The sequence below is a fragment of the Camelus bactrianus genome, chromosome 1 (genome assembly GCF_048773025.1).
Source record: "Camelus bactrianus isolate YW-2024 breed Bactrian camel chromosome 1, ASM4877302v1, whole genome shotgun sequence".
Classification (NCBI taxonomy): domain Eukaryota; kingdom Metazoa; phylum Chordata; class Mammalia; order Artiodactyla; family Camelidae; genus Camelus; species Camelus bactrianus.
Window position 1 is genome coordinate 120,809,039 of NC_133539.1, and position 20,343 is coordinate 120,829,381.

The 20,343-nt window shown below is 41.6% G+C and overlaps 1 protein-coding gene and 1 non-coding gene across 2 annotated transcripts in view; one reads left to right on the forward strand and one right to left on the reverse strand.

Moving 5' to 3' along the window:
- The window catches only part of COL6A5 (collagen type VI alpha 5 chain), a 117,120-nt gene extending 98,591 nt beyond the window's left edge, over positions 1-18,529 (forward strand). The window contains 3 exon segments of the mRNA XM_010961237.3: positions 1,398-1,494; positions 2,228-2,478; positions 17,750-18,529. Of these exon segments, the coding sequence (XP_010959539.2) occupies positions 1,398-1,494; positions 2,228-2,478; positions 17,750-17,769 (368 nt within the window). The 3' untranslated portion in view covers positions 17,770-18,529.
- On the reverse strand, positions 16,908-16,982 carry TRNAT-AGU (transfer RNA threonine (anticodon AGU)). The gene has a single exon. It is a non-coding gene; the product is annotated as a tRNA-Thr (tRNA).
- Positions 18,530-20,343: the final 1,814 nt, after the last annotated feature.

Below are 20,343 nucleotides of genomic sequence, written 5' to 3' on the forward strand. Positions count from 1 at the left end.
GGATCTAATCCACGATCCCCACTTGGGTCAAGAGTGGTGCAGTCTAGAAGGCAATGAGAAAACCACAGAGAAAAATCCCAGGTCTTAGTGACCTTGACCTTTGCTGCTGTCCTGTCAAGGTCTTTGCCAGAAAGTGAAAGGTGTCTTTTAACCCTAATCTGTGAGTGTTTACTATGTGCCAAGTTTTTTCGATTATGGTATCATTTAATCCTCAGGACAGCCCTCAAAGGGAGGTATTAAGTTTAAAAATAGTTTTATTGAGGTGTAGTTGATTTACAATTTTTTTTTAATGAAGGTACTAGGGACTGACCCCAGGACCTCGTGCATACTTAGGCCTGCACTCTCCTGCTGAGCTGTACCCATCCATCACAGGAAAGTATTAGCATCCCCACTTTACAAGTGAGAAAACTGAGGTTCAGAGACATTAAATAAATGGCACGAAAGCGCACAGTTAAGAGCTGGCAAATTGTAGGCTTGACCCCAGGCATCCTGAGCTCAGAGCCCTGCCCTCGTTCATTAAGCTACACTTCAGTCACTAACGCCTTAACGAGGTGTAGACCGCTGCAGTAAACACTGTCCCCCAGTCCCCCCGCCTGTTCCAAGGATTCCTATTTTATCTTGTCAGTTTTGGTTCTGAATTCAGTTCTTAAGAGCCATGGACAGGAATCTCTCCTAGAGACTCCGTCTCAGACAGCTGGCTCAGGGACAGCCAGGCAAGGGCTATAAGGTTGTTTTTCTACAGTGGGGATTTGAGAGAGGCTGCCCACCACTGTCCCTAAGTTGTAATTGCAGACACGGTTACAGTAGCAAACCTGAGAGCCCACAGCATCAAGCACGGCCTGGCCTCTGCTGGGAATCAGGATGCGGCAGAGGCCACGCCGAGCAGTGGTCTGCAGCCCCAGCAAGTTCAGCGGGGAGTCCCAGGGATGCAGATTTTCCAGCCCTCACGTAGCCCAGGGCTCACGGAACCCTCAGAAATCTTGGAAGTCTGGATTTATATTTAGTAGCAAGCTTGTCACTTGCAAAAAGAAAGTGCCTTCTTCCAACCGCGAGATAAATCGGGTAGTCAATTTCAATGGCTAATACTGTCTTCAGAAAGATCCTCCTTTTAAAGGGAGAGAAACAGATGATAGAAGAGATTCAGAGAGATCCTGGAATTGTATCACAAGCTGGTGACACGCAGAGGGGGAGAATTCTGGACCCCATCGCTGCTGGGTCTCGTTGGCTTGGCCAAGGAGGTATTGCAGCATCAGAGGCTGCCTGCTTGGCTGAGTCCCTTATAGGATTAATTTGCTCTAAAAAACACCTCCAGCCACAGGGGAAGATGACCTGACTTTGAGTGATAGTCCAAATGAGGAAGGGTAATGTTTAGACTAACCAGCCCACTCTCTCTCTAGGCGCCATCAACACGTATCCCCCTGCAGATCTGAGACCCCGGTGTGTTAACGTCACTGCTCCCCACCCAGAGGATGATGGCACAGAAAACACTGTGTTGTGAGTTGACACGTATTCACAGCTCGGGTGGGACTACAGCCGGAAACAGTCCTTAAGACGATCACTTGAAATAAATGGCATTTTAGTTTTTGAGATGCAAGTTTGGCTGTGGGGTGAGGTGTGTGTGTGTGTATGTGTGTGTTAAATGCTCCTGATTTGTGACAACAGCACAGGTCTGGTGTTACTAGCAGACAGAATGATTCGTATTAGAAAGAACCGTATTTCCATGTCTGTAGCTTTTATGGAAAAAGAAGTCCTTCTTAATACTTATTAGTAGATATATGATATTGTTCAAATATGGGGTCCTGCCACAACAGAAAACTTCTAAGGTCAAAGGTTAGATGTAACAATGTTAGAGCAAAAGAAACAGATGCAAAAGAAAAACTCACAAAGAAGCAGCAAAAACATTTGCTGTTTCTAAAATGGAACCCCTGTGAACACTGGCAGGAAAGACTCTTTTAAGTTTGATTTTGCAAAGTCCAACCCTAAGTACTCAATAAGCAGTCAGTGATGAAGGTAACATCAGTTTGGAGCCCTAAGCCACTGACACAAATGTCTTGGAATATTAAAAAAACAAATGCCCCTCAGTCAAGTTTCATTCACAAACTGCATCTGGACTATTCAAATCATGCGCATCAGACTGATTCCTGTTCTGTTACCTGGCTGTGTTTACGCTGAATCCTGCAAGGGGCTTGGCTAACATACATCTCGTCGCTTTTCTCTGTCACCTCAGCCTCATTCCTGAGGTGTATGAAATAGAGACAGAGCACGGGGAGCCTTTGGGTGAATTCGGGTCCCAGCAGCAGCAGCAGCAGCAGCTCTCTGAATTAGGGGACAGTCGTAGGAATGGTTCTGGGACCAGCACTGATCTGATCCAGAGGTGGTACATGCTTTCACCTCCTGGGGAGCTGATGAAAGACAAGGACGAGGCACATTCAGAAGAACTCACAGCTGCAGCAGACAACAGACAGCAAGATAAAAAAGGTAACCTTGACGCAGTAGAGTTGACGATCCTGAAGTGCCTTTGTTTGGATTTTCCCCTGTAGAGGGTGAGCGGTGAGAACGCACGGGGACAATGGAGATGGTAGAATAGAGGGGCTTATCATCTAGGGCTACAGGGGTCCCCAAAACAAGGGGCAAAGGAGGTAAAATGTCTGAAGGGCCAAAGGGGGAGACACTGGTGTTGGCAAAACCAGAATGAGATATAAATGCCCGGTGTGGGGACAAGGAACAGAATGTGATAGGGGGTACAATAGGACTGCAGGTCCTGTGGGGGCGGGAGGAGCCCTGCTCTCTCATGGAGGTGGGGAGCTGAGAGGACCAGTCTACAGAGTCTGAACACCTGGGGGCTGCTGTCTCCCTTAGTGATGAGGGCTTTCCTGGTCTGAGATGCCGGCTCCCGGCTGAGCCCCAGCTCCCCGGAGCCTGGAGAGGACAGTGCTGTGGTGGTTCTGAGATCTCTGTGAAGGCTGAGGGGGGGCTTCTAGGCTGCCTGGTGAAATGGCCATGGACTGACAGCTAGAGAGAAAACAGGAGATGGGGAAGAGGCAGCCATAGGAGGTTCTAGGGCAGCTTTCTGCTCAATCTCTGCTGTGTACCAAAATCCTGGGAGACATTATTGTAAAAATAAATATGCCCAGGTACCTCCTAGAGCTGAAAATATGCAGATCCTCTGACCCACTAATTTTAGCCAATGTATATACCCCACAGAAAAATATGTATTCACAAAGAGTCAGGTACCAGAATGTCCATAACAGAACCATTTGTAGTGGGCTCAGAGTGGGAACAAAAATGCCCAACAACAGATATGGTAAATAAATGTGGGTGTAGTTATACAATAAAATATTATACATGTATGGTGTGCAGTGTGTGTGTAAAATGCTATGCATGTATGTGTACCTCATTTACACACATATACAATGTAGATTACATGTTATGTATTATATATACTATGTATATATTAGATGCGGGTATAATTGTAGATACAGCTGTAGAATACAGTCAGCAAAGTGATGGAAAACAAGAACTGAGGATAGAGGAAGTACAAAAAATTTAGACAGGAGAGAGAAGATGTATGAAAAGGAAAAATAAACCTAAGCATGATGAAACAGCTGGTGCGGTCGAGAAGAACTCATCCTGCTTTGGCCTCTGGACGAAGTGAGCCCACTTGGTCTCTCCCAGTGATGACAGCGGAAAACTCCAGACAAAACACAAAAAGCAACTCTGAGAAGTGAAAGCAGATACTGTGAAGGGCCGTGACTTTCCCGTTTGCTTTGTTCTCTTTTGGCTTGGGGCGGAGCCCCAGGCCTGAAGCTGCATGGTGGCAGTGGGGCAGGTGGCTAAAATGTGATAGGGGCCCCATATTTCTGGGCAGAAAAACTAGAATAAAGGGGCCTTTGTGTGTCAAAGATGGTGGAAAATATCCTCATTTTTTTCTCCCTCTTTTCTGTCATGGTTCTGCTCTGAAGGTGGGCACCAGTTTGGAGCTGAGTGGAAGGCTAGACAGCTAAAATTATTTTTTATTGAAGTGTAGTTGATTTACAATGTTGTGTTAGTTTCTGGTGTACAGCAGAGTGATTCAATTATACACACACACACACATATATATATTCTTTTTCATTATAGGTTATTATAAGGTATTGGATATAGTTCCCTGTGTTCTGCAGTAGGACCTTGTTGTTTATCTACTTTATATATAGTTAGTAGTTTGTATCTGCTAATCCCAGACTCCTAATTTATCCCTCCCACTCCCTTTCCCCTTTGGTAACCATATGTTTGTTTTCTGTCTGTGAGTCTCTTTCTGTTTTGTGAATAAGTTCATTTGTGTCATTTTTTAGATTCCACATATAATTGATATCATATGATACTTGTCTTTCTCTGTCTGACTTACTTCACTTAGTGTGATAATCTCCAGATCCATCCATGTTGCTGCAAATGGCATGATTGCATTCTTTTTTATGGCTGAGTTGTAGTTCCTTGTATATATCCAGTTATCTGTCAGTGGACATTTAGGTTGCTTCCATCAGACAGCTGAAATTAAAGAGAAGCCCTGTCTTTTGGGGTGGAGGGTTCGAGAGGAGAAGCCCTGTTGGCCAGCATGTGGGGGTAACCTCAGACAAGAGAGCTGGAGAAAGGGGTTCTCCGATTTTAACTACAGGAACTGCATAAGCCCCAGGCTCTCCCCTAAGCTGTACATGGAGGGGAAAGACCCAAAACAGGAGAGCGAAGGCTTTGGACTCTAAACTGAGATTAGAACCACTGCTCACAGAAGGCGAGATGCTTACACTCTGAGCCTAGCACATTGATCACCTGCTTTAAAAAAATTAAGAGTCCTACTGAGAATTACACTAGACTTAGAGTCTAAACTCTAACATGATACTGAAACTTTTTAGGATATAATCCAAAATTATGCAATGTTAACAGAGAACAGGGAGGTGTGAGCAGTATTTAAAGAAAAAGATGACAGATGCCAACTTGAAATTGACAGGTGTTGCAATTATCAAAGGCATTAAAGCAGCTATTATCCCTGTACTCCACGGGACAGAGGTAAACAACTTGAGCAGATAGACATTCTCAGCAGAGAAATGGAGATGAAAAAGAAAAAACAGAAAGATGTTTTAGAAGTAAATACAGTATCTGAATTTTGAAAAGATTTACTGAATGGGCTTAATAGCAGAGTGAAGAGGAGAGAGGGAAGGGCCAGTGAACTTGAAGGTAGATTAATTGCATGATCTGAAGACAGAAAAGAGATTGTAAAAAAAAAAAAAAAAAAACGAGCAGAGCCATGGAGACTTGAGGAACAAAAGTAAATTGTAATAGTTAAGGTCTAGCATTTGTTTCATTGGAATTCAAGAAGCAAAGTAGAAAGAGATTCATTCAGGAAAAAAAAAAATTAGGCAAATAATGGCCTAAAATTTCCCAAATTGGTAAAAGACATGACTTTACAGATTTTAAACCCCACTCAGACACATCATAATCAAACTGCTGAAAGCAAAAGGTAAAGAAACAGTCTTGAAGCAGCTAGAGAAAAACCATGTGTTACAAAAGAAAAGAATGGAGGGGAGGATATAGCTCAGTGGTACAGCATGTGCTTAGCATGCACGAGGTCCTGAATTCAACCCCTAGTACTTCCACTAAAATAAATAAACAAACCTAATTACCTCCCCATCTCAAACTTTTTTTTAATGATTAAAATAAAAAATAAACAAAAAAAGGAAAAAATAATTTTTTCAATTTATAAAAAAAAGAAAGGAACAATTATTGAAATGACTATAGATTTCTCATCAGAGACCATGGAGGCCAGATGACAATAGAACAACATTTTTTCTTTAAAGTGCTGAAAGAAAAGAACTGTGAATACAGAATTTTATATCCAGCAAAAATAGCCCTCCAGAATGAAGACAAAATGAAGACATTTCAAGATAGAGGAAATGTGCATTTGTTGCCAGTGTATCTATTCTAAAGGAGAACTATGCTGGGACAGTGAGGAAATTGGAGTGAAGTCAAATGACTGGCGACTGGATGGTGAGAAAACATACTGGATAGGTGACTTGGAGGAAGGGACAGAAATGAGAGATCGAGAAGAGGCTGGAAGGGGAGGCTGGTTGAGGAAGAGAAGGGGGCAGGCACCAGATGCAGCTCATTCATCTATGGAGCCTTACGTTTACAAGGCAGTTTCACAAACATGAGCTCATTGGAGTCCCTCCAAATGTGGGAGACAGGAATTAATATCCTTCCTATGAAGATGGAAAAACTGAAGCTCAAAGACGTTTAGTGCCTAATTTGAACCTGATCCTGGTCTGGCTCCTCTGGCCTCAGTGTGCTTTCCTAACACTGGGGGCAGGAATTGGGGTGGATCAGAGACAGAGAAGATGGGTGAAACAGCTCAGGATGCCATAACATATGCCAATGGCTGTTTAAACAACAGTAATTTATTTTCTCACAGCTCTGGAGGCTGAGAAATCCAAGATCAGGGCACCACCCAATTTGGTTACTGGTGAGAGCTCTCTTCCTGGCTTGCAGATGACTGCTTCCTTTCTGGGTCCTCACATGGTGGACAGTCCTGGTGTCTCCTCCTCTTCTTAGAATGGCACCATGGCTGTTAGACCAGGCCTCCATTCTTTTTTTTCATTGAAGTATAGTCAGTTTACAGTGTTCTGTCAATTTCTGGTGTACAGCATAATGTTCTACTCATACATATATTTGTTTTCATATTCTTTTTCATTATAGGTTACTATAAGATATTGAATATAGTTCCCTGTGCTATACAGTAGGACTTTGTTATTTATCTATTATATATATAGTAGTTTGTTTATTTTTTTAACTTTTTTTATTGATTTATAATCATTTTACAATGTTGTGTCATATTCCAGTGTAGAGCACAATTTTTCAATTATACATGAACATATGTATGTTCATTGTCACATTCCTTTCTCTGTGAGCTACCATAAGATCTTGTATATATTTCCCTATGCTATGCAGTATAATCTTGTTTATCTATTCTACAATTTTGAAATCCCATTCTATCTCTTCCCACCCCCCACCCCCCCTGGCAACCACAAGTCTATATGCTATGTCTATGAGTCTATTTCTGTTCTGTATTTATGCTTTGTTTGTTTGTTCATTTGTTTTTAGATTCCACATATGAGCGATCTCATATGGTATTTTTCTTTCTCTTTCTGGCTTACTTCACTTAGAATGACATTCTCCAGGAGCATCCATGTTGCTGCAAATGGCATTGTTTTATTCTTTTTTATGGCTGAGTAGTACTCCTGTGTGTGTGTGTGTGTGTACACACATATATACACCAAACTTCTTTATCCAGGCATCTGTCGATGGACATTTAGGTTGTTCCCATGTCTTGGCTATTGTAAATAGTGCTGCTATGAATACTGGGGTACATGTATCTTTTCAAATTAGTGTTTCCTTCAGATACGTGCCCAGGAGTGGGATTGTTGGGTCATAGAGTAAGTCTGTTTTCAGTTTTTTAAGGAATCTCAATACTATTTTCCTTAATAGCTACACCAAACCAGATTCCCACCAACAGTGTAGGTGGTTTCCCTTTTCTCCACACTCTCTTCAGCATTTATCATTTGTGGACATTTTAATGATGGCTATTCTGACTAGTGCAATGTGATACCTCATTGTAGTTTTGATTTGCATTTCTCTGATAATTAGTGATATTGAGCATTTTTTCATGTGCCTATTGGCCATTTATATGTCTTCACTGGAGAAATGTTTAGGTCTTCTGCCCATTTTTGGATTAGGTTGTTTGTTTTTTTGTTATTAAGGTGTATGAGCTGTCTATATATTCTGGAAATTAAGCCCTTGTCAGTTGTATCATTTGCAAATATTTTCTCCTGTTGCGTAGGTTGTCGTTTTGTTTTGCTTGTGGCTTCCTTTGCTGTGCAAAAGCTCATAAGTTTAATTAGGTTCCATTTGTTAATTTTTGCTTTTATTTCTATTGCCTGGGTAGACTGCCTTAGGAGAACATTGCTAATATTTATGTTACAAAAACGTTTTGCCTGTGTTTTCTTCTAAGAGGTTTATAGTGTCTTGTCTTATATTTAAGTCTTTAAGCCATTTTGAGTTTATTTTTGTGGATGGTGTGAGGGAGTGTTCTAACTTCATTGATTTACATGTAGTTGTCCAGCTTTCCCAGTACCACTTGCTGAAAAGACTATCTTTTCTCCATTGTATATTCTTGCCTCCTTTGTCACAGATTTATTGACCATAGGTCTGTGGGTTTATTTCTGGGCTCTCTATTCTGTTCCATTGATCCATATGTCTGTTTTTGTGCCAGTACCACACTGTTTTGATTACTGTAGCTCTGTAGTGTTGTCTGAAGTCTGGGAGGGTTACTCCTCCAGCTTCATTCTTTCCCTTCTGTATTGCTTTGGAGGCCTCCACTCTTATGATCTCATTTAACTTTAATCACATCCTTAAAGGCCCTGTCTTCAGTATAGTCACATGGGGGTAGGGGCTTCAACAAATGAGCTTGTGGGGAACACAATTTGGTCAATAGCAGAGGGTATCATTATCAATGTAATCACAGGAAAGAGCCCTATAAATCTGCATTTGGCAAGCATGTCTATGCATTATTATCAGCTGGCTATTTACTGACAATTCCATAGTCCAGCCCACACCCCGCATCAGTTTAATTACATTCTCTGGGGTTTAGACACAGGCATCCATATTTTAGGGAAGCTCCATAGGTGGTTCCAGTGTGCACACAAGTTCGGGAAACACTGCCATCAATCCTGATCTAACCAGTCTTGCTAGATACTTCAAGGCAGTTAATGGCTGAAAGTGATAAGGTTAGCAGAAATAAAAGGATTATTGTCAAGTGAGCATTACCAATACCTTTCTTGTTTACTGTCACTTTTCATAATTTCTTTCCTTGGGAAGTTTTCTCCATTTTCCTATTTAATTCTGTATCATACTTACAGAAGTAGATGATGCCTTTAATCATTTCCCTTGGAGAGCTCTAGTCAACAGCTTGATTTGGTGACTTAGACAGCCCTGCTCCTTGAAGTCAGTCTGAGAATCTTCAGAATATGTCAGTTTGACTTCTTAGAATTATGGGAGGTTAGAATTTGAAAATTGGGGTGGCTTTAGAAATCACCGAGTTATTCTGTATCTTTCTAAAGATAAGGAAAGGAAAGCCAGAGACATCTGAAGTGTTTCACCAAAGAACATTCACAGCACCCAGCCCAGTACTGTCTCATCACAACGATTTATACTCTGTATAAATCTTGTCCCCAAAAGGGAGATAATAAAGCTTATCTCTCGGTGGTTGGAAGGTTGGAGACGATACCCATGATGCTCAGAAACAGAGTGTGCCTGCTACATAATCAACTAGTCTATCCCTATACGATTTACCTAGATCTGGTAATGTGTTTGACTATTAAAAATAAAAATCCATTATGAAGACTGATCAGCCTTTATATTGCTTTTCTTCTCTTTTATTTTCCCAAAGAGAGTGGGCTTTTCTCTTCACCTGCCTTTTCTTCTGATATTCTCACTTTATCCCTGCACTTAATATACACATTTTCTGTTTGCTCGTTATAATGTACATTTGCAAGATTTTAATGTACATTTTAAAAAAGTGTAATGCTATTCCTTTTTCCATTATGCCAACCCAGCACTTTTTTCTTAGTCTTTATTTTTCCAGCATCAAGTTCAGCGTTCCTCGAAGTGTGGTTCCTGGACCAGTAACATCAGCATCATCTAGGGATGCATTAGAAATGCAGGTTCTTAGATTCCACCACAGAGCTGCTGACTCAGAAACTTGGGTGGGGGCCTCCAGATGATTCTGACGTTGGCTAGAGCTTGCAGTATAACACTAACCTAGTGTTATACATACTGAGTCTAAATTCGTCTTCTTAAAGGGGATCTTGTCACAAGATGTTAATAAATATTTGGGAAAAAATATTTTTCTGTGGAACACTAATGAGTAGGTGTCATTTTTACAGGACTTGTCAGTGACTCTAATGGGCTAATGTTCATTGTGATTCTGAGACAAAGGCTAATAGACCAATTTGACCATAGCATCTTATATCAGGGAGCATCTTATTGGGCTAATGTTTTAGAGAAACCACTTTGGGAAACAGCAGTTGAAAGAGTGAATCTAAGGGTCAGACATGGATTTGAGTCATATTTCTGCAATTACTGGTTATTTTATCTGGGCACATCATTTTTTTTAACGTTTTTTTTATCAAGTTATAGTCAATAAAATGACAATATGTCAAAATGACAGTGTTTATAGTAAAAAAATTGGCAATGTTGTGTCAATTTCTGGTGTACAGCACAATTTTTCAGTCATACATGAATACACATATATTCATTTTCATATTCTTTTTCACTGTGAGCTACTACAAGATCTTGAATTTATTTCCCTGTGCTATACAGTATAAACTTGTTTATCTATTCTATATATACCTTTCAGTATCTACAAATCTCAAACTCCCAGTCTGTCCCTTCCCACCCACCTCCCCCCTGGCAACCACAAGTTTGTATTCTACATCTATGAGTCTGTGAGTCTGTTTCTGTTCTATATTTAAGTTCATACGATGTCATCATTGTCGTCGTCGTCGTCGTCGTCATCGTCATCGTTTTCTCCTTCTCCTTCTCCTTCTTTTTTTTTAGATTCCACTTATGGTATTTTTCTTTCTCTTTCTGGCTTACTTCACTTAAAATGACATTCTCCAGGGACATCCATGTTGCTGCAAATGGCATTATGTTGTCATTTTTATGGCTGAGTAGTATTCCATTGTATAAATATACCACTTCTTCTTTATCCAGTCATCTGTCAGTGGAAATTTAGGTTGTTTCTGTGTCTTGTCTGTTGTAAATAGTGCTGCTATGAACATTGGAGTGCAGGTGTCTTTTTGAAGTAGGGTTCCTTCTGGATATATGCCCAGGAGTGGGATTGCTGAGTCATATGATAAGTCTATTTTTAGTCTTTTGAGGAATCTTCACACTGTTTTCCATAACAGCTGCACCAAACTGCATTCCCAGCAGCAGTGAAGGAGGGTTCCCTCTTCTCCACACCCTCTCCAGAATTTATCATTTGTGAACTTTTGAATGATGGCCATTCTGACCGGTGTGAGGTGATACTTCATTGTAGTTTTGATTTGCATTTCTCTGATAATTAGTGATATTGAGCATTTTTTTCATGTGCCTATTGGTCATTCGTATGTCTTCATTGGAGAATTGCTTGTTAGATCTTCTGTTGGGCACATCATTTTACCACTCTGAGCTTCCATTTCCCTGTCTGTAGGCTAATGTGAGCAGTAAACGAATGTGAACAGCAATTTGCACAGAGTGAAAGCGTAATAAACGTGAGCTGTTGTTGGAGGTGGTGATGGTAATGACGATGATGTGGATGGCCATGGCGGAAGGAGGGACAAACTGGGAATGAGGAGACCCAGATACTAGTTTAGGTTCTGTCACTAACTAGCTTCGTGGTCATGAAAAGTCACCTCATGGCCCTCGTCCTCAACCTTCTTATGTGAATAAGGAGTCGCTTGGGCAAAGCCACTGTTTTTTATGCTGGGAGATGTGAGGGACATGTGGAGACTTTCAAATACGTGGATTTCAAATGCGAGGACTCTGCCTGAGGATGCCTGTGTCTGAGTGATCCTGGAGCTCTCCTTTCCTGCGTCTCCTTTTACAAAAGCCCCCCAACCCCCGGTTCACACAAAAAGTGGCATATTTCTCAGCCATCCCACGCCTTCTCATGGTGCTTCGCCCAGATGTAAAACCCTGTTGAGGAGGCACAGGATGGGAAGTGGGGGGCATGTTGTCAAACAGAGCGTCATTTTAAATGTTAGATCCATAGGCCTCCTCTAAGCCAAACGGGACTTCAGGTCTTTCCCATCCTGTACAGGTTTATGGCACAGAAATGTGTGTTGCTCAAACTTGGGTATTTGAACTCATACCAACTCACGTATGGTAAAGAGTGAACATGAGAGGAGTTATGACAAATTTCATTTAGCAATCTGGCCTGTTCTATCTCCCAGCTCTTAGCAAAGGATGCATCTCTCCTGAGTGACAATTCTGCAGGAGCAAAGCAAAGAGGATATAAAAGAAATACTGATGGAGAGCAAGTATTGCATCATCAGATCAAAAAAAAAAAAAAAATCATAGTGACGTCCTTAGTCATTTACCTGTCTTGGAATAAAGTCACAGGACGTCATGACAGAGACCCTTAGTAACATACTTATTTCAATTAGAAGATGAATTCAGATTCTTTCTAAGGCAGAAATTGGTTTTCTAGTAAGAACTTATTCTGCCAATTAGGCTATGTGGGGATATGTCCCATAACATGAGTGAAGTAAGTGGCAGCTTCAAAATATATAAAGCAGATTGTAAGAAATACAGTTTCATCAAAGAATATAGTCATAGTGCACATGTCCAATGTGCTTATTTATTATATAACTGGACGTTTGTACCTCTTAATTCCCTTCATCTGTGTCACCTAGGACCACCCTCTCATCCCAATGCTGCCACGATCTGTTCTCTGTATCTTTGTTTTCACTTTGTTTATTTTTATTTTTAGACTCCACATATGAAATCATGTGGCATCTTTCTCTGTCTAACTAGTTTAACTTAGCAATACCCTCTAGATCCATCTATGTTATCACAAATAGTGAGATTTCATTTTTATGGCTGAGTTATATTCCATTATACCTCTGTATGCACCACATCTTCTTTATCCATTGATCTATCAGTAGACACATGGGTTCCTTCCATATCTAGGCTATTGTAAATAATGCTGCATTGAACAATGGAGTGTATAGATTTTTCAAATTAGTATTTTGTGTTCTTAGAGTAAATAGCAAGAAGTGAAATTGCTGGATCATATAGGAATTCTGTCTTTAATTGTTGAGGTACATCCATATTGTTTTCCATAGTGGCTACAACCATTTACAGTCTCACTGGAAGTGCACGGCCCGAGGTTTCCCTTTTCTCCACATCCTCACCGAAACTTATGTGGTAACTTTTTGATGATGGCTATTCTGACAGATGTGAAGTGGTATCTCTTTGTGGTTGTGATTTGGGTTGTGTTTCCATTTTCATTTGTCTCCAGATATTTTTTAAATTTTCCTCTTTGATTTCTTTAGGGATCCATTGGCTGTTTAGCAACACGTTGTTAAGACCTCATGTGTTTTTTGGTTTTGTGTTTTTTTTTTTTGCAGTTTTTCTTATGGTTGATGAAGTCGATGATCTCTTAAGTTGGAACACATTTTAAAAACCCTTCATTTTTTAAAAAAAATTTTTTATTGATTTATAATTGTTTTACAATGTTGTATCAAATTCCAGTGTAGAGCACAATTTTTCAGTCATACATGAACATATATATATTCATCGTCACATTTTTTTCTCTGTGGGCTGCCATAAGATCTCGTGTATATTTCTCTGTGCTATACAGTATAATCTTGTTTATCTATTCTACAATTTTGCAATCCTGTCTATCCCTTCCCATCCTCCGTCCTCTTGGCAACCACAAGTTTGTATTCTATATCTATGAGTCTATTTCTGTTTTGTATTTATGCTTTGTTTTTGTTGTTTTTGTTTTTTAGATTCCACATATGAGTGATCTCATGTGGTACTTTTCTTTCTCTTTCTGGCTTACTTCACTTAGAATGACATTCTCCAGGAGCATCCATGTTGCTGCAAATGGCATTATGTTGTCGGTTTTTATGGCTGAGTAGTATTCCATTGTATAAATATACCACTTCTTCTTTATCCAGTCATCCGCTGATGGACATTTAGGCTGTTTCCATGTCTTGGCTATTGTAAATAGTGCTGCTATGAACACTGGGGTGCAGGTGTCTTTTTGAAGTAGGGTTCCTTCTGGATATATGCCCAGGAGTGGGATTCCTGGGTCATACGCTAAGTCTCTTCCTAGTCTTTTGAGGAGTCTCCATAGTGTTTTCCACAGTGGCTGCACCAAACTGCATTCCCACCAGCAGTGTAGGAGGGTTCCCCTTTCTCCACAGCCTCTCCAGCATTTGTCATTTGTGGATTTTTGAATGATGGCCATTCTGACTGGTGTGAGGTGATACCTCGTTGTAGTTTTGATTTTCATTTCTCCGATAATTAGTGATATGGAGCATTTTTTCATGTGCCTATTGATCATTTGTATGTCTTCCTTGGAGAATTGCTTGTTTATGTCTTTTGCTCATTTTTGGATTGGGTTGTTTGGTTGTTTCTTATTAAGTCGTATGAGCTGCTTATATGTTCTGGAGATCAAGCATTTGTCGGTAAAAACCCTTCAATTTTACTCCCTCTGACACATTTAAGGTTTCGACATCTTTGCATCTTTTGTTCTGTGCATTCCTCAACTACTTATTGTGGATATACACACTATTTCTATTTTTGTATCTTAACCTGCCTACTAGCTTTCTAAGTGATTGATCTACTATGTTTACTGTATGTTTGCCTTTATCATTGAGATTTTTCCTTTTGTAGCTTTCCTATTTCTGGGTATGGTCTTTCTTTTTTTTTTTTTCCATTTGGAAAAGTCCCTTTATCATTTCTTATAAAGTTTGTTTAGTGATACCAAGCACTTTTAGCTTTAGTGTCTCTGCAAAACTCTTTTATCCCTCCTTCAAATCTGAATGGCAGTTTTGCTGGGCAGTGTGTTCTTGGTTGTAGGTTTCTTCCTTCCATTACTTGGAGTATTGTGGCCTACAGAATCTCTGGTGCAGTCTGTTGATTGCATTATGCAGTTTCCCTTGTGTGTAACTAGTTGCTTTTTTCTTGCCTCTTTTAAGATTCTCTCTTTATCTTTAATTTTTGCCATTTTAATTATGATTTGTCTTGGAGTGGACCTCTTTGGGTTCATTTTGATTGGGACTCTCTGTGCTTCCTGGACCTGGATATCTATTTCCTTTCCCAGGTTAGGGAACTTCAGATAAGTTCTCTGCCCCTTTCCATCTTTCTCCTCTCCTTGGAACTGGTATAATTCAAATGTTAATATGCTGGATGTTGTCCCAGAGGTCTCTTAAACTATTCTCACTTTTTAAAATTCTTTTCCTTTTCAGCTGGGTGATTCCACTACTCTGTTTTCCAGTTCTCTGATCTGTTCCTCTATATCATCGAATCTACTGCTGATTCCTTCTAGTATATTTCTATTTCACTCATTATATTCTTCAGTTATGGTCTTCTTTATATTTTCTAAGTCTGTTAAAATTCTCACTGTGTTCATCCACTCTTCTCTCAAGTTTATTGAGCATCTTTATGATCATTACCTTGAACTCTTGATCAGGTAGATTGTTTATCTCCATTTAGTTTTTTTTCCCTGAGGTTTTTGTCTTTCTTCATTAAGAACATAATCCTCTGCCTCCTCATCTTACCTGATTCTCTTTGTTTATTTCTATGCGGTAGTCGGGCGTTGTATTTGCTGGTCTTGGAGAAGTGGCCTCATGTAGGAGACGTCCTATGTGGCCCAGCAGCACACTCCCCTCTGGTCACCAGAGCTGTTGCTTTAGGGGTGCCCCCTGTGTGGGCTACATGGTCCCTTCTGCTGTATTGGGGCTGAATGCTGTGGGTGTGCTGGTAGGCGGGGGTGGCCACCAGCCGGCTGGCTGCCAGGGCCCGCTTTGTGTGTCTGCTGGGCGGGGCTGGGTCCTGGTGCGGCTGGCTGCAGGGCCCGGGGAGGGGTTGGTCCCGGGGCTGGTGCAGGCCCGTTGGTAGGTGGGTAATCCCCTGGCACTCACAGGCCAGAGGGAGGCCTCCGAAGCGTGCTTTGCCAGCAGTGTCCTCAGGGTTGAAGGAGCTCCCAGAAATGGCTACCGCAGTGTCTGTGACCCCAGGGGGTGTCCCCATTGCCTCCTGTCTCTCCAGGAGGCTCTCCAAGATCAGCAAGTGGGTCGGACCCACGCTCCTTTCAAATCTCTGTGTCTGTGCGGGGGCTCCGAGTATGTGAGTTTTGCACATCACCTTTAAGGACAGAGTCTGTTTCCTGTCGCCCTCCGGCTGTCCTGTACACACGCCCCGCTGGCTTCCCAAGCCAGCTGTTCTGGGCGCTTGTCTTCCCAGTGTAGGACCCCTCCTGAACTGGGAAGGCCAGTCTGGGATTCAGCCCTTCATTCCCTGGGGAGAGCCTCTGTGATTGTGATTTTTCTCCAATTTGTGGGTCACCCACCCAGGGCTGTGGGTCTTGAATATACCACATCTTCAGCCCTCCTACCCGTCTCTTTGTAGCTCCTTCTTTATATCTTTTTATTTAGTTGTGAAACTCTTCTCTGCTGGTCTTCAGGTCATCATCATGGATCGTTCTCTGTAAGTAGCTGTCATATTGGTGTGCTCGGGGCAGGTGGGGAGGTGAGCTCAGGGTCTTCCTGCTCCACCATCTCGGCTGCACCTCTCGTGTTTACTTTATAACTGGACATTTGTACCACTTAATCCCCTTCACCTATCCCCACCACCACCACCACCACCACCACCAGGACCCACTAGTTTATTCTGTGGATCTATGAGTCTGTTTGGTTATGTTTGTTCATTTATTTTATTTTTTCGATTCCATGTAACAAGGGAAATCATATGGTATGTTTACGTGAATAATGGTGGTTATCAAATCACGGTGATATTTAGATTCCATTAGGTAAATTAAATGGGAAATGTGGAGGTTTTGTTTTTACAGTGTCACAAGTTACATCCTTTCTAACTATTTTAACTCATCATTTAAAAAAGTCAAATATTATTTAACTTTAAAGAATACAAGAAAAGAGCACATGATTTTTTTCCTTTGGTGGGAGATGTAAGCAAAAGTATCTGAAGACAAGTCAGCAGGATCATCTTTCAGATCCTGTTTTGAACCAGGTTCCCCAGAGCCAACCCTGTATGTAGGTTTTGTGGGGGTGGGGAGGAGGTAGTTAGGTTTCATTTATTTGTTTATTTAATGGAGGTACTGGGGATTGAACCCAGGACCTTGTGCTTACTAGGCACACACTCTACCACTGAGCTATACCCTCTCCCCAGCCCCATAGCCAACCCCGAGTTGGGGATTCACATGTCTGTGACTTACTGCCATGGCGCTCACTCAGGGTAGAACCAGGAGGGGATGGTGGCAGCGAGACGGGAGCAGTGGATGCAGACAGGGGCGTCATCTCAGGCAAAGGACCACAGAGGGCAGCTTCAGCTTGCTCTTGCCAGGCACTCAGGCGTGTGAGTGATGCTACAGTGTCGTCCCAACCTGAGGCTTTCTTACTCCCTCATAGGTCATTGCTGGGTCAAGGGCTGCCCCAGGTAGGCTCTGAACTCCCAGGGACTCCCGCTGTGTGTGGTTAAAGCCACTCTTGTAGCTGGATGGCATCCCTCCAAAGAAGAAGAATAGGCGCTGATGCTGGAGGCCAAAGCTCACGTGGGGGTGATCGGGGAGGGGTGGGGCAGAGGGATGAGGGGAAAAGGAAGGTGGTTCTAGATATTAATGATAAAAAAAAGATCAGAGGGATTCCAGATAGTCCTTCTAGCTGCATCAATGGTACCAGCCACTAAATGTGCTAAGTATCAGGTTTCAGATCACCGGTGTACCTGGGTTTTCCTAGGAACAGATGTGTCTACACCTCTTGTATGTTGTTCATTTCTATCTGGAATCACATCACTCTTTTATTATGGCTATTGAAAATGGCAAAACCGTGCATGTTTTATTTCTTATGTGGCATAAAAAAGGAGGAGGCTCAAGAGGGAACATTTTTTAACAAATCCTGTGACATTAAGAGCAATGCATATTTCTACTTTGCAGATGCTGAGGACACAAGATGATCAGAGCAGGAAAGAATGTAGCTCCACGTGGCTCTCACCAGAAAGTTTAAATCATCTATTAGAGGTAGAGTGGTAAGTGGCAGAAATTTTTCATGAAAACAGTTGGCTAATAACATGCCAATTTGTTCTGTTTCGAATTTGAAGGAAAGACTTTTCTGAGTGAGGACTTCAATGAGCAGATCCAAGAAACTAGGAATGATTTTATTTCTTCCAAGAATTGGGACAATGGACCGTGAAGGATTAACTGAATCTTTTCTTTGACAATTCTGTGCCGGGCATCAATGGTGATGATGTATCTGACTAAAGCATATATTTGCCCTAATTTTCATCACATCTGTATCTCAAATTGGACTCGAGTAGAAGGCACTGAGGTTCAGCATCTCCTAAGAATGTCTTCAGTCTATTCAGAGAAATAGAAAGCCACGCCCATGTCTTATTTCCAGTGTGACCCTAATGGTGCATTTAAAACCGATTGCTCTGTAAACCCCCCATCAGGCTACTAACATTATAGTCAATGCCTGCTCTTCACAGGATGTTTACAAAAGAATGGAACTTGTAAGAAAGAAAAAATGAGACAAGGCTCATTTTATGCACTGCTGCTTTGTGCTGTGATCATCTGTTTTAGCATGCTTTGCTTTGCGGGTATTTGATTTTGCTGCAAACAAAACAAAACGTATGGAAAAGCATGAACATACGACCAGAACTGTTCCTGGGAATTAGCAAGAGACGAGTTCTACAATAAAGGCAAGCCTGAGCTGGGCGTTGGCTCTGTTCATTTTTCCTTACCTGTCGTCTAACTCAGACCCACTGGAACAGGATTAAACATATTCGGAAAATATACATATACGTATAAAGTCAAATAAGCCAATAGTGAATTGATTTTAAAAATCACTCAACTTGGTTAAGGCAGCAAGTAACTGCCAAGTCAATGAGTATATATTGTGTGTTTAAAAAATGACTATGCTAATGGCATGATACTGAAGGCAATTTTATATTTTTCCCACATAATTTTCCTTAACATTACTCGTTTGTTTGAATAATTTTAAAATGACTCAGTCAATTAATTCTAGACTGTCAAACATCTGAAAGTAGCCTGGGTTTAATCCCCAGTACCTCCATTAAAAAAATAAATAAGAGGTAAGAAGAGTGATATTAAATGACATTGTTTCACTGGAGGAACAATGACACTGTAAATATAGGGAAGTTTTAAAATAGCTGTAGTATGTATTTTGGACATTTTTAAGCCAAAAATAGAATACTTGAATGTATGCTGCAGATACAAAATAAGTGGAGACCCAACAGCAGAGAATGACCCTAGGATGGGAAAAAATAGCACGCATAAATTCAGAGTAAGGCTGCCAAGGAGAGCCAGTAATTGTTTTGGAAACCACAGAAGTCACTTGGGATTTAAATAACTGGCGAGGAATAGACGGAATTCGCACCGTTACAAATCCTTAGTGCTGTCCTTTCTTTATGATAACAGTACAAGCTTGTTCCATGCCTTAAAATCTGACCTTTGCTTACTTTTCCAGCCTAATCTCTCCACTGCAAGGAACCCCTTCCCTGCCTCCCTCCTCTTCCTCCTCTGGTTGGCTCTCACATGCTTGGGAACATCTTCAAATTCCCAGCGCTGAGCAGAACACCCTCCTCCTGCGTGGCTCTCTCCCTCTGAGCCCTCACCAGGGAGGGTTATGCTGGCTCTGCCCATTCACTCGTCTGCATCCCCACCGGGCACTGACGTGAGCATCCCTATTTGTCCATCACTGAACTCCCAACTCCCAGGATGGTACCCGGCACTTAAAAAGCACCCAATAAAGATTTACTGAAAGAATGAACAAACTCATCTTAAAAGATACACATGGTTTAGTTTGAAGGGAGGAAGGGAACTGGCATGAACAATGACAAGGAAATAAAAGCCAGAACAGGACAAAATGAAAGTGTGCGTGTTTGTGCACTGATGTGAATAGGGAAGTCAGGAATATGTGAGCAGAGATTGTGAGGGGACCAGTGGGACTGGACTGGAAATCTGGGGTAGTGGGAGCTGAGGCCACCGCAAGTGTGGTGAGTGGCTGAAACACCTTTTTTTTTTAGAGCTTAACAAAACCCAGCAAACTTAAAAAAAAAAATCTTGACCCACTCCACAATAGCCAACCTATTTGAATATGGAGTGATCTATAAGCAAAATCGCACGCCCTCAGAGAAGGGCCGTGGCATGTGTATTCAGCGCACCTTTTCCCAGGGGTTCTGTGCAGAAAAGACCCGTCTCTGAGCCGCTGCAGCCTTCCACGACTTGGACGATGCTGCGAAACAGCTGGTCAGAATTACAGATGACTAAGAATCCTGTGATATCTCTGGAAAACTTGATGTGACATTTTAAATCAGATTCCTAAATCTTTCCTCAGAGTATGAGCAGCGGGGGTTTAAGAATCTGAGTTGAAAATTTGTGCAGCCCCTCTGGGACTCTCGACGTTGGAACCTCTTTCCATCACTGACCTGGGACTGTGGAATTTTCCGCTGACTACATTTCCTCTCCACCGTTGTCCACCGTGACAACCCTAGCACCTCTCCCCTCGT